We start from the raw sequence: 14,724 nt of genomic DNA on the forward strand, positions 1-14,724 counted from the left end.
GTATTGTGTAGGCATTGCATGGAAGTATTATTTGTCATTGTATGGCAATATTATTTGGGTAATGAATGGTGGTATTGTTTGGGCATAGTATGGAAGTGTTGCTTGTCATTGTAGTAAAATATTTCTGCAATAATATGGCAGTATCTTGGCAATGAATGTTGGGATTGTGTGGATATTTTTTAGAAGTATTATTTGTCAGTAATGATTGTATTGGGCATTGTATAGCAGTGTTGTATCACACTATGTGAGAGTATTATTTGAGCAATGAATAGTGGTATTGTGTGGAAGTGTCATTGTATGGCGGTATCTAGATACGGAATAATGATATTGTGTATGCATTGTATGGAAACATACTGTATGTCATTGTATGACAATAATTACGCAATAAGTGGTGGCATTGTGTAGACATTGTATGGAAGTATTATTTGTCATTATATGGCAGTATTTTGGCAATGAATGTCCATATAGAGACATTGTTTAGAAGTGTTTTTTGTCATTGCATGGCAGTTGTATTTGGGCAATGAATAATGATATTGTGTGGGTACAGTATGGAAGTATCATTTGTCATTATTGTTGGGCAATCAATGGCGGTATTGTATGGATACTATATTTGGGTAAAAACATTCATACAAAATAAATTATCGTATATACACTGAATTTTATGGCCTCCTTGTTGGTGGAGTCAGAGATGCTTCATTACTTGTCGCCCAGGGGCCCATTTTCCATAAAATCTGCCCTCCCAGTGGAGTAAAAATTTGAGATCTAGTATTAAAATGTTAAATGAACTAATATAATATCTTGATAAAAAAACCCTTCATCAACATATAAAACTAATACAATACACATACCTTTCGCCAGAGGACAATCAGGATTATAAGGAAAATTAAAAACAGCACGACCAAAGCCAGAACAGCAGAGATTAGCATGACTTTAAAGGTTAAATCTGGAACAAATATAAAAAATATACATAATAAGAAAAGTACAAAAAATAATCAGTTTGCAGTGATGTTTATTTTTTACCCAAATGTAATTAAATCTAAGATAATGCGCCTCTACTGTAAATTATAGGAATATTAGAAGTCACCGGGCTTGTCCATGACCAGACAAAATCGGGAAACCACAGGCTAAGTAGTTTTATCCCGGTCACAGAACTCCAAGGTGACTTCTAATATTCTTATAGTAGCGGTACATTTTCTTCTGCATGATATAGACATATTTTTTTTAACCTCAATTCATATAATTTTGGCAATAAACTTTTAAAGGATCTTTGCTTTCCTGTACATTGTTGGCTTCAGAATGAGTTAACTGAGAATCTGTCAGTGAGCTCATTCTAATGGATAGTTTGCAATCTTTTCCAGAGCTCTTTTTATGACCTGATAAAAGTGCAGCTCAACTTTGATGTGGTCTGTGGTCACGAATCGGAAGAAAGGAGTTCAGATAAAGACAGATAAAAGAGTTACAAACTCCTCAGAAGACGCTCAATGATAGATACTGTGATTTGTCCTGATGAAGAAGTTTTAAGCTTCGAAATTCTTTGACTATTAAACGTCCTTCTTTAGATTCCTGTCTTCTCATCGTCCTTCGACAACAGCGCAGCTTAACCCATTTGTGTTCCGTTAGCCACTCCTAACATTTCTGCTATCTCTCTCATGGATATCTTCCTTTTTTCAGCCTATTGATGGTATGTTTCACTTCAGTTGAGAGCTAATGGGACCACATGTTGTGGGTTCACAGCAACAGCTTCCAAATGCAAATGCCAAACCTGGAATCAGCTCCAGACCTTTTACCTGCTTAACTGATTATGGGATAATGAGGGAATAGACCACGCAGTCCATTAAAGAGCTCTTTAGAATAACTGTCCAATTACTTTTAAAGAGAGGCAGGAACATATTGAAGAGCTGTAATTCCTAAACTCTTCCTCCAATTAGGATATGAATAACCTCAAATAAAAGCTGAGAGTCTGCACTTTAAGCCCATATTGATTATATAACTGTACCTTGAATATATTTTGGTAAAATGATAAAATGCAAAAAAAACTTGTGTCACCTGTCCAAATATTTCTGAACCTAACTGTAAGTACAAGTTTTAGTTCTCCTTATATGTTCCCATGAAAATAGTGACATACTCACAGTGAGGTACAAGTGTTACATCTCGGTGATGTTCAACTCCGAGGTCATTTTCCCCAGCGCAACGCACTGAGAGCGAATCTCCCACACTCCGGATATGTAGGACACTCTTAACTTCATAAGTTCCGTATTCTGGCTGAGTATACGTGGTGTTCATATCAAACTCCATCTGTGATGCTATGTGGTCCAGGGGCTTCCACAGCTCCCAACTTTTACTGCTACATCTAAGGGTATAGAAGGATGGGAGAAAAATAAATAGGACAACTTATATGTCTTTTCCCAGCTTTTTAAAACAAAATGTTCAAAGTATTTATTTTTATTGAGAGTTTAAAAATGATCTGTCACTAGGTGAAAAGTGGGCAGTTTTTGCCCTTATTTTTCCCTTCTTCTGCCCAGAGTATTCCGTTTTGTTAGATTCGCTACATGGTTCCAGACACATGGGTTTTTTAATTTAATGCTAATTCTTATGGGGTGTGGTTCACATGATCATTAGGGGAGTGTCTCTAGGCTTCTTTACTATAAAATTCTCAGAAATGGCCCTGTCACCACTGTTGTCGGGTGTCCCAGGACCAGGGACTCCTTCCCTGACCCTAATGCTAGGGGCACCCTAGCTCGCCCTGATTACTTCTGATGGTGAAGACACTGGGGCCACGTACCTTGCCTTAGCTTCCCAATCTGCCCTCAATCTGTACCCCTCCCCCACCCAGGGAAGAGGAGAGTAGTAGTGTGCCATATTACACCAACCAGACTAACAAGGTACTACGAAAAGGGGTAATCAAAAATACTAATCTTACAAATATACTCACACATATAACAGAGGTATACACAGGGGAGTGGAGGATGGGGTAAAACCAAAGTAGGAGGGGAATTAGCATACACCCAAAACCTAGCAACAGTCTCAGATAAATCCACCAGGTGCCTTCTCAAACAACAACCACAAACCACTATCTCCTAAACATGCAGCATAAGCTAGCTCTGACAATGAGTGCTAGCCAGGGCCCAGATTATATAGGAGATGGGAGTGGCTAACAGTGAACAGCTGAGAGCCTTAATGAAGGAAAGCTTCCAAGAGCTCTCAACTGAGCAGATTAACCCCTGCACTGCTAAAACAAACCTTAACCTTTTAATATGAAGGTGAAGTGCTTCTAAGCAGTGCAAGAGTAGGAGAAATCAGACTCTGCAGCCTTCTGGCTCCTCTCTGTTGCAGTAAACCCGTGACAGCCCCATTGGAAAAGACCATAAAAATTTGAAGTAAATTAAAAGGTCCATATTTCTGGAACCGTATGACGGATTTTGAAAAAAAAAACAAAACAGAATAATCAGGGGGAGCAATGGGAATAAAATAAGAGGCAAGACTGGCTACTTTTGATCTGGTAGAAGGTCCTCTTTAGTAAAAAATATCATTTAATAAAGAGGGTGTCCACGAATATTATGTTGGGTATTGGGGCTCTTCTCCAGTCAAGAGTCATCCTATTGATTGACACAGGTGGCGCTGTTTTTGGGAAAAAAAGGCACATTCCTTTTTTGAACCGTGGACAAGACCTTCAAGAATATATTGAGAATGTTTGGCTTCTAAAGTGCCCACTTATTAGGAGCACTATATGGTGCTGAGATGAGACTATCTGACCCCACCCTAGTGACCACAGCCAAAGCTACCACACGCTCCTTTAAAAACCCATAATGCTTTGCCTTCTGCAGTAATGCAGCACTGCGGTTATGCAGCTTGTATGGCAAAATATCAACAAGACCAATGACTTACCTTTTTATTTCACTGCAGAAGAACCAGGTGATGTTTGGCATTGGCATACCTTTGCCCACGCATGTCACTAATTGTCCACCATTTGCTGGATGAGTGTCAATTATTTCCTGAATTTCAACTGGAACTAAAAATGTAGAGAAAGTTTTTTTTTTTTTTCATTTACCAGTTTCTCTTTTTGGAATTTAAAAAAATTCAAAACATGAAAAATGAAAGTAGTGTTGGTACATAGGAAAGCTAATTCACTATTTAAAACGTAACCGTCATTTTAATTATTTCATAAATCAATAGTGACAATAAACTTTCTAATGTATCTTATCAGAGAAATCTGTGTCTTTCGCTCCTGGATTAATCTTTTATTCTCAATTCATGAGTAAAATCTGCAACATCTGTACTCAAAAAAGACTGAGATAGGAGATGACAGTTGGTGCTTTTAAAATTCTATGGAAAAGGGAGGAGGAGCTAGAGGCAGACATAGACATTCTAGGGAGGAGCTAGAGGCAGACACAGACATTCTAGGGAGGAGCTACAGCCAGACACAGACATTCTAGGGAGGAGCTAGAGGCAGACACAGACATTCTAGGGAGGAGCTAGAGGCAGACACAGACATTCTAGGGAGGAGCTAGAGGCAGACACAGACATTCTAGGGAGGAGCTAGAGGCAGACACAGACATTCTGCTGAAAATTCTCATGAAATGACAGTTACAGATCTCCATAGAACTTTATGAGCACCAACTGCCATCTCCTATCTCAGTAATGGGAAAGTCTATATTCACTGAAATTTTTACCATGAATGAAAGATCAGTCCAGGAGGAGAAAGAATCGAATTTCTGTAATAAGGTATGTTATACAGCTTCTTATTTTCACGTGTACTATTGAGTTATGAAATAAATGAAAAATGATAATTACTCTCCTATTCTGCTCAACACTGTAATGGTAAAATGCTGGTGGCTAGACATTAAAGGGGTTGTCTTGCCTGGGGGTACAAGTCTGTAGTCACGCTATGTGACTGCATATTTGTAAATCTTTATGGTTATTTCTTCAAGTGGCAGCTGTGGACAGTATAGAGAGAATTAAAGGGGATGTCCGGCCTTGGGGTACAAGTCTGCAGTTACTGTACGTGACTGCAGGCCTCTGTATTCTCAGAGATCACACACTGCATGCTATGAGGATTCTCCAATGGCAGCGACGTGAGCGATTTGGATACTTGTGGCCACTTTCCAACTAGACTTTTCCTGCCTTTCTCAATTCACTTGGATTGAGCGAGGCCATGCACGTCTAGTCGGCATGTGACCACATGTATGCAAATTGCATACTTGCAGTCATACGCCCGCCCTCTCCCGGCAGCATTATTGGGGAATCCTGACAGCGTGCAATGTGTGCACTGTGAGAGTCCACAGGTCTGCAGTCACATAAAGTGACTGTAGATTTGTACCCCAAAGCTGGACTACCCCTTTAATTTTCTCTACGCTGCACATTTCCAATGCTGTGATCATGGCTGTATTTGACAGCTGCCTCTTGAAGAAATGGCCAAGATTGCGGCAACAATAAAGGAAAGGGGCTCAAACTGTTTTTGAGACTGAGGTGGTCGACCAAGTGCCCTGCCACAGCAGTGTGTCTATAGCCCTGATTGCAACAGCGAGCACATTGGATAGGTCATAAATCTTTTGCTGAGAACATAACTTTGCTACAATCATTAGCATAAAATTATCATAAAAAATAAAAATGATAAAATACTTTTATTTGCATTCTGCTGAAAGGAATTAAGGGGGTTGTCAGGTTTTGTAACATATAGGTTAATCAATATAATGATACCATCTTCTCTATTGTCAAGTTCACCCGTTTAACCACTTTACGTTTCTGCAAATTTTGGCCTTTTAGGATCCAGCATTTCTTTCTCACTGTGTTTGAGTACATATGCCAAGTTTTGAAAAATGTAGCAGGTCATCCACTTGTATATTGTTAAATCATTTCTTTATTTCAGCTTCATTAAAAGCTTTTTCATGCTGTCCAAACACTCATCTCTGACACGTTTCGGGAGCAGATACCGCCCTTAGTCACAGAGATCATGATTGTGATTCCACCTCTGCCCTGTTTGTCTTGTTTTGTATTTCCTCATACACTGTACAGACTAGTGCTACTTAAGAGCATAGGAAGGAATGAGGCCCTGGCATCTCCACCTTCAGGGGTAATCCTGGGACAGGGATAACCAGAGACCCCTAGGGTGAGGATCAGTATAGGCGCACCTCTGCTATCCCACAGTCACACCGTGACACAGTCATACAGATCACACAGACATCCTGAACAGGCTATTTAAAATCATGACAGCCAATCAAATGTATTATACAAAATGAACATGCAAATTTCACAATGAGAATTTACTTAATATTGCTGTATTTATGTCATAGTTATTGGACAAAATATTTGAATAATATTTCAATATAAGAATAAAGTATAATTTCAGTAATTCATACCATTAGGCTGTTTTGTATTCATTAATAAAATCCAATACATTTCTCTCAAAAGTAATTTTTCCCACCAATTATAGCCTCATTTGGAACAAGGAACCCTATCAATCCCATGGCACATAAAATTGGACAAATTGATTTTATGTACTACAAAATGTTTTGCCGTTCTCGATTACGTGCCATTGCCTTTGTATATACAGTATCACAGATATGTTCCCATATACGTTTTTGGAACTTTATTGCCATGCATCCAATATAGTTTATATTACATGTAGTATATATGATGCATTATATTACATGGTGTGTGTATATCATTTGTATATATGAATACAAATTTATGCATGTTGTAAATTTGAGATTTTTGTCCCAAGTCATGGTGTTGATAACATTCAAAACTGATGTTGTGTCTTTCAAAAATCCTGGGGTTCTTTTTATTAGTGGGCGTAGGTGTTCATCTACCCATTAGCTGAGCCCCTCATTTAGGCCGGGGTCACACTTGCGAGTGTGATGCATGAGTCTCTCTCATCAGTACCCGGCACTGCCGCCGGCACTCGGGACCGAAGCGTTCAGCTGCATAGAAATACAGGCAGCTGCACACTCCGGCCCGAGTGCCGGCGGCAGTGCCGGGTATTGATGAGAGAGACTCATGCATCACACTCGCAAGTGTGACCCCGGCCTTAATGATACATTTCCCGATTTTATCGATTTTATCGGTTGAAGTGAAGGAGGAAAACATTCTATTTGTGTTTTTGGAACACTGTAGAAAATTGGCTGGTATTAAAAAAAATCTGGTATTAAAAAATCTTTAGTTTTTTATTTAGTATGGCCAACTCTTCTCCCTCACATATCAATTTTGTTTGCACATTTCATTAGGATTATATTTTACCCATCTGTAAGTACAATTATTGTCTAGAATCTCGTATACCTGGTCAGAATATATTCCTTTATCCTTGACTACAACATCTTGTTTATCTGATTTTTAATTATTAAATTAGTATTGTTTCCTTAAGAAGTTTATTTGCTTTAATTTGATTTTTCAAAAGATTTTTATTTTTGTTTTTTTTTTGTTCTCTGTGGCTTCTTCATGTATAGCTTTTAACTATTTTTCTGCAGTTGAGTGGAAAGTATCTAAAACAGGCATACGAGACGAGAAATTTTACATGTGTTTCATCAATAGAGGTAATGGGATTATTTTTGAGTTCCTGATTTTTCAACACTTTTAGTGCATTTTGTTCTTTAATATCTTTAAACATTAGTGTTGAGCAAATATGCTCGGATAAGGTGTTATCCCAGCATGCTCGTGTGCTAACCGAGTGTCTTTGGCGTGCTCGAAAAATATGTTTGAGTCCCCGCGGCTCCATGTCTCGTGGCTGTTCGACTGACGCAACACATGCAGGGATTTCGCCGCCACGGGAGGTGAGTATTGTTGAAAAGCCGCGAGACATGCAGCCGCGGGGACTCAAACATATTTTTCGAGCACGCCAAAGACACTCGCTTAGCACACGAGTGCTCATCACTACTAAACATCAATTTTGCAAATTAATTTGGATTGTTCAAAATAGTGCAAGATTCTACATCGTTTTACATGTTTTTTTCTTATAGTATAATTGCTCTTGAGAATCTATTAACCTCTTGTATTGCTTGAAATAAATCAAAATTTTGATCCGAGACAAAATGTAATCCTTTTGCTAGAATTTCCAATTGTTCATAATACAAAATTTTGGGTGTAAGAACGATCACATTGTCAATATGGCTTGATTTTGTTTCTTTTTCCGAGTGAATTAATTTGACATGTTGTCTGTTTTTTTTTATTTCTCCCTCTTTTGCGTTTTTTGACTTTTGTTGAGATTTGTTACTATAGATTTCCTCTGGTCAAAAGATTCAGGAAATGAATTAGAGGTTTCATATTCTGATGAAGAGAAATAAACATGTTCTGTTTTAATTTTTCAAAATGGATGTTGGAGTATTTGTTTTAAAAGACTTTCGTTTCTATTCATGCACCTTTTTTTTCTGTATAATCTTTACAGCCTCTTTGAAATTTCATTTTAAGTTCATTATGGTATTTTCCAATGTTTCTATGTTATTTTACATTTTGTCATGCATCTCATAAAATGGGTTTGTAGAATAATTTGACAAATATGTTTTATCTGATTCATTTTTTCTTAATTTATTTTCAGCTTATTGTACTATCAATGCCATTGATTCTTGATCAAGCTGTTTTACACCCAATAAAATAATAAAGCCTATACTCACCTCCCATGCTGGCGCTTGGGGTGTCGGCACTTGCGGTCCCGGGTTTCACGTGCGGTTGTTGTGACACGTGATGCTGGAGACCAATGAGTGCCGGTGTCACTGACACCACCTTCGAACAAATGAAACATGAAGGGGAAGTCTGGGCTACAGCTGTCCTCGGACTTCCTCTTCCTGCTCAATTCGACAGGAGGTGGAGACAGTAATGCCCCAGGAGACAGAATGCCGACACTGTGGGAACTGTGACTGCACGGTAGGTGAGTATCAGCTTTATTATTTTATGGGGGCCAAGCTAGGGGTATGAGAAGTAGTGGACAACAACTTGATAGATGTTGGGATTTTTTTTTATTCTTAGACCATGTGGGATCATTTGCCTTTCAATAACGTGTCGTGATCCCACCATATGTGTGTTTCTTTGCTAAGTGCTTTTTCCCATTTGTACATCAATGTTTTTATGTCATTGCAGTCTGAACTTGTAGCTGCACTTTCTTTGGAATTGCCCAACACTTGTGCTAATTTAGCTAGGAGTTCTTCTGTTTCCAATACTGGTTCATTCATAGTGGAACTTTTTTTTTGTCTTTTTGTCACATCAAATATGATATGGAGATCAAATTTGGTATCATCAAAAAAGGCAAATTTGCATTGTTTATGACGTGTGGTTCAAGGATAAGTCAATACAGGAAAGGTGAATATTGGAAAAAGGTTCCTGAACTCACCATGCACCTTCGGACAACTCCATTTACGTATAGTTGTGGTTGTTGCTTGAACTGTTGACCAACCGGTGCATTTACAAAGTACGGAAAAATGTAGCAGGTCATCCACTTGTTCATTGTAAAATCTCTTCTTTATTTTGGTTTCATTAAAAGCTTTTTCATGCTATCGAAACACTTATCTCTGACACGTTTCTGGCACAGGTAAAGTCCTTAGTCTGTCACAAGGAGGTTTTCTCAAACATCTCCTATTATCATGGTGTCATCTGTGGATTCCATAGATCCAGACACTACTCCTTGTGACTCCATAGGTAGCTATGGTCAGCACAGAGTGACTCAGGCGTTGGCTTCTAGAGCTGCGGCTCCTAGGCAGGTAAGAAGGAGTTAAATCTTTGCTGCACCTAGCTTGTTGATTGCCTGTGGTCACATGCTGCTGGAGAACCTGACATGTCTGTACTTTATTTACGCTGGCTCCACTGTTCAGGTAATGCCAGCCATAGTTCTCTATCCTGACCTGGAGAGGTGGACACTTATTGGTTATTAGTGGTTATTTCTAAAATTGTTGTGAACGGTGTTTAGTCTCTTTATATTACTTTGTTGCCTCTCGGGCTGTTCACTTTATATTCCTTTGTGTATTTCCTTGAGAGGCTTGTGTGATTCTGCTTCTTTTTCTGCCCTGTCTGTCTTGTTTTGTATTTCCCCATACACTGTACAGACTAGTGCTGCTTAGGAGCATAGGAAGGAACGAGGCCCAGGCATCTCCACCTTCAGGGGTAATCTTGGGACATGGATAGCCATGGACCCCTAGCCTGGGAGTCAGTATAGGTGCACATCTGCTATCACATAGTCACACCGTGATAAACAACCTAATAGTAGGAAATACCGAATTTTGAAATTTGCATGTTAATTTTGTATAATACATGTGATTGGCTGTCATGAGTTTAAATTGTCTGTTCAGGATGTCTGTGTGATGCCTATGACTAAGGGGGGTAACTGCGCCCGAAAGCGTCAGAGATGAGTGTTTGGACAGTATGAAACAGTATTATAAGCTTGAAATGAAACTGAAATAAGATTTTACAATATACAAGTGGATGACCTGCTACACTTTTCAAAACTTTGCATATGCACCTGTTGGTTATCAGTCCAATCATCAACCACAACGAAACATAGATGGAGTTGTGCATATGTGCGTGGTGAGTTCAGGAATCTTTTTCCAAAATTCTCTTTTCCTATGTTTGAGTATCTTTATTTTTTTATTTTTTCATACACATTGCTGTGTTAAGTGTTTTTTCATGCCTTTTGTTTTTTTTTTTAATATGGTATTATTTTTGCTTTATATAATCTGACACTTAACAATGTTAATTTTTTGTTTTGGAAAAAACCCTCTTCTCAAATATAATTAAAAAAACAACAACACAAAATTTGCTTTACTTACTCTTCCCAGGTCCAACTCGGCATCTCTGCCATTGCTCCGACTGTCTGTTAGGGTATGTTTCCACCTTCAGGATGGCCGGCGGTTTGGACGGAGCGGCAAACCGGCTCCGCCCTAAACCCTGCCCCCTTCTGTGACGCGATGATGCCAGATGTGTTCATTGCACACATCCGGAATCATCGCACCCCACACATAGGGCCCTGTGATTTACCTTGCGGCGGCGCAGCGGCGCCGCAAGGTACATGGACATGCTGCAATCTTAAAAGACGCGCCGCATGTCCGGAATCTCAGGGCCGCCGGGTGCGTGTTCGCATGCATAGTGGAGACGGGATTTCATAAAATCCCCTCCACTATGCTGTAACATCTGGACGCTGCGTGTTCCACGCTGCGGCTCTGCGCAGCGTCAAACACGCAGCGTTTCCTGCACGTGGACACATACCCTTATTGTCCACAGCACTGACATCATGTCAAAAAAGCTGCAGCCAATAACTGAGCTCAGTGGCTTTGCCCAATTTGATGGCATGAAGCACTCAGAACTGCTGAACTCATTGATTGACTGCAGCGTTGTCGAATTGCAGTTGCAGAATATTCTGCAAAAAACAACAGATAGAGGGAGTAGTGGCAGTGAACTAGCACTGGACCCCGGGTGGGTATGTAAAGTACACTTTAAGAAAAAGAAAACCTTTCACCCGAGAAACAGAGGTTTTCCAAAAGTGGAAAAAAAAATAAAATAAAATAAATAAATAAAAAATAATAACAAAATAAATAAGAAATAAATAAGAAATTAAATAAATACAATGTAAAAAATTCCATAAAAAATACAAACCAAGAGGCATGAAAAAATGTAACACAACAATGTGAATGAAAACATAAAGGTAAATAAGCTTACTCAAATATAATGAAAAAAAAATGCTTCATCCTGAAAGACAAAATCTGCAGAACCTTAAAAGAGTTAAAGAGGTGTCCACTACTTTATCATTGATGACCTATCCTTAGGAAAAGTCATCAGTCTCTGATCGCTCAGGGTCTGACATCCGGCACCCCTGACGATAAGCTGTTCTTGGTGTTGGCGGAAATGCTCAATTCCAAGAACTGCTCCATCATCTGGTAGTGGCCGCGGCCGGGTACTGCACGTCCGCCTCCTATTCAAATCAATAGAAGGGGGATGTGCAGTACCCGGCCGCGGCCACTATCATAAGATGGAGCAGTTCCGGAATTGAGCACTTTCGGCAGGCAGCCGCCACTGTCACTGAGAACAGCTGATTGGCGGGAGACTGACCCTGTCCGATCAGACATTGATGACCTACCCTAAGAATTGGTCATCGATGACTAAGTAGTGGACAACCTCTTTAACTGGATAATTGAGGCGGTATCATATATTTGATTGGCCGATATATGCCTAACATTAATTACTAATTGCAAATGATCACCATTGACATGAATCCAAATATTTAACCCATTTTATTAAAAAAAAGTAAGAAGCATAAATAATATAAAGCTCACCATTAATTTGAAGGTCAAAAGAAATCGTTTGAACATCGTCTTCGTTCTGTACCCGGATTGTGTAGTTACCGCCATCTTTTTCTTTCACTCTCACAATGTTCAAAACACTGGCGTACCTGGAAATATAGTCTGTCAGTCCTTGTCCTACCGCCAGTAAATACAATGATATATAAAGAGAGCTTGAAATGAAAACACAAGGTGAAAAATGACCAGATTTTGCTGCTGTTCCCCTTGCTATGCCATTTTTCAAGAAAATCCACCACAGGGTCCCAGAGATATGGGCCTTTTTATTCAGTGCTACCTTTATCTTTAAAAGGGGGCGTTACAGAGCATGCCTACAGACACGCCCCAGAGGAGCCTAAAGACACACCCCAGAGGATCCCGTGAGCATTGCCCACTTGTTAAGACCTTAAAAATGACAATCAAATAAAAAGACTCATATCCCTGGTAAGATACAGCAGATTTTTTTTTTTAAACCATCACAATCAGGGGAGCATTTTTATGTGTATAGTAATAGTTGTTTTCATGCATTCATTAATTGCCATGTGCTGATGCATTTTGCTAGTATGTTAAAGGGCACTTGTCATCTTGGAAATGCTATGTATTTTAAGGGCTGCCAGTTATAGAGAGGAAGAATCAAAGTAGTTTGATATATTGGTTTGTGAAAAAGATTTGGCATAAATTCCTGCCGAATCCCTTTAAATCCATGCCCTTTCAGATCTTAGGAGTCCAGTGGGCGGTCCTATAATTCAGTTACAGATATTTTTTAAACTCACACAGCCCTACGGGGAAGGCTGTCAATTATTGCCTGATATTGGCCACTGGATCCCCAAGCCCAAAATGATCAAGAATTTATATCAATGAATATATTGAACCTTTCCCCTCCAAACCTATATGTCAATGTTCTCAGCTTCCTCTGCTCTGTTACAAGCTGCCCGCTGATTGAACAACACGTTCCATGTGACAGGCTCCTTCCAAAGCAGATCTATCTTCAGATATCGTAACGCAAACTGCACGTATTATTAACTAGAACTCTTAGACCAGATGACACTGGTGTGCTTACTTTCAAAATCCATGCCAAGATGATTGATTGTATGGTCCTCAAATTAAAAAGTGGATTTTAATGTTAGGCAGAGAAATTTTCCCAATGGGCTATACAGCCATTCTGACATGCATTTTTTTTAAAAGTAAATACACCAGCCTCATCAGGTTTAAGAGTTTTGCTTCAAAAAGTGCCCTATGTTATTTATATGTGCTATTGATTTTTACTTACTTGCAGCAGGGTATGTGCTCATTTTCTTTTTGGCTTAGGTTTATACAGTATTAGTTTGCTCAATTCCAACACATGCCAAAAATGGCGCTGCCTGGATTGAAAACTGACATTAATATCTAAAGAACCAAGGAGTAACGTTTTTCATTGTGGAGATTGACCTGCCAAGGTGAGGAGACTTTTAAGCCTTGCAATGCTCCTCTTGGAAATATGTCCTCTTCCTCTCTCATTTTTTTCGAATATTCTAAGAGTATGGAAACACTTACTTGTTTTCAGAAGTGTTCTTATTTGCGACAGTAATTTGGCTCTTGGTATCTCCTGTTAGCGAGGCGCCATTTTTCAGCCATTCGATGGTAGGTGGAGGATAAGCTTCGATTTCCACCTCAATTGTCATACTCTGGTGCAAGTTGGCTGTTATCTCTGCTTCTTCCGTGACGAGTGTCACAAAACCTTTTTCTAATCGAAGAAATAAATACGAAGGATTTCAGTGTTATGTTCCAGGCGGCATTATTTCGACGAGCAAATTCCCATTCAATTAAACACGGCAATATTAATGATATTTATCCAGGCAGTTACATCCATGTTCTTATGAGAACAATGATGGAAGCTGCACCACTAATAAGATCAAACTTTCGATTTTGGCACGACAATTGCAGAAAAAAGATCATAAAAGGAGCAGGTAACCCCAAAGTGTCTGTTTTGGGGGCATTCTCAGGGTGGGACTTAAAGTGTAAGCATCATTTTAATTTTTATTTCAGAAATCAATAGTACATATGGCAATAAGCAACTTTGTAATATATCGCATCAGAGAAATCTACTTCTTTCTCCCTCTGGACTGATTTTCACTCTCAATTCATGGGTAAAATCTGTTCAATAAAGACAGATATTCCCATTACTAAGATAGGAGATGACAGCTGGTGCTCATAAGGTTCTATGGAGAGGGGAGGAGCTAGAGGCCGACACAGAAACTTGGTGCTCATAATATTCCATGGATAGGGGAGGGAGTAGGAGTAGGGAGGAGCTAGAGGCCAACACAGACACTTGGTGCTCATAAAATTCTATGGAGAAGGGAGGGAGCAGCAGTAGGGAGGAGTTGGAGGCATACACAGGCACCTGATACTCATAAGATTCTATGGAGAAGCGAGGGAGCAGGAGTAGGGAGGAGCTAGAGGCCAACACAGACACTTGGTGCTCATAAGATTCTATGGA

General features: G+C 39.4%; 1 protein-coding gene across 1 annotated transcript in view; it reads right to left on the bottom strand.

The window, feature by feature from the left end:
• Positions 1-14,724, bottom strand: part of PDGFRB (platelet derived growth factor receptor beta) — a 127,445-nt gene that overhangs the window by 45,523 nt on the left and 67,198 nt on the right. The window contains exons 7-11 of the mRNA XM_077266313.1: positions 13,782-13,971; positions 12,246-12,361; positions 3,886-4,009; positions 2,130-2,350; positions 849-943 (exon numbers count right to left, since the gene is read on the bottom strand). Of these exons, the coding sequence (XP_077122428.1) occupies positions 849-943; positions 2,130-2,350; positions 3,886-4,009; positions 12,246-12,361; positions 13,782-13,971 (746 nt within the window). The remainder of the gene's footprint in view (positions 1-848; positions 944-2,129; positions 2,351-3,885; positions 4,010-12,245; positions 12,362-13,781; positions 13,972-14,724) is intronic.

This window comes from Ranitomeya variabilis, chromosome 5 (assembly GCF_051348905.1).
Source record: "Ranitomeya variabilis isolate aRanVar5 chromosome 5, aRanVar5.hap1, whole genome shotgun sequence".
NCBI lineage: Eukaryota > Metazoa > Chordata > Amphibia > Anura > Dendrobatidae > Ranitomeya > Ranitomeya variabilis.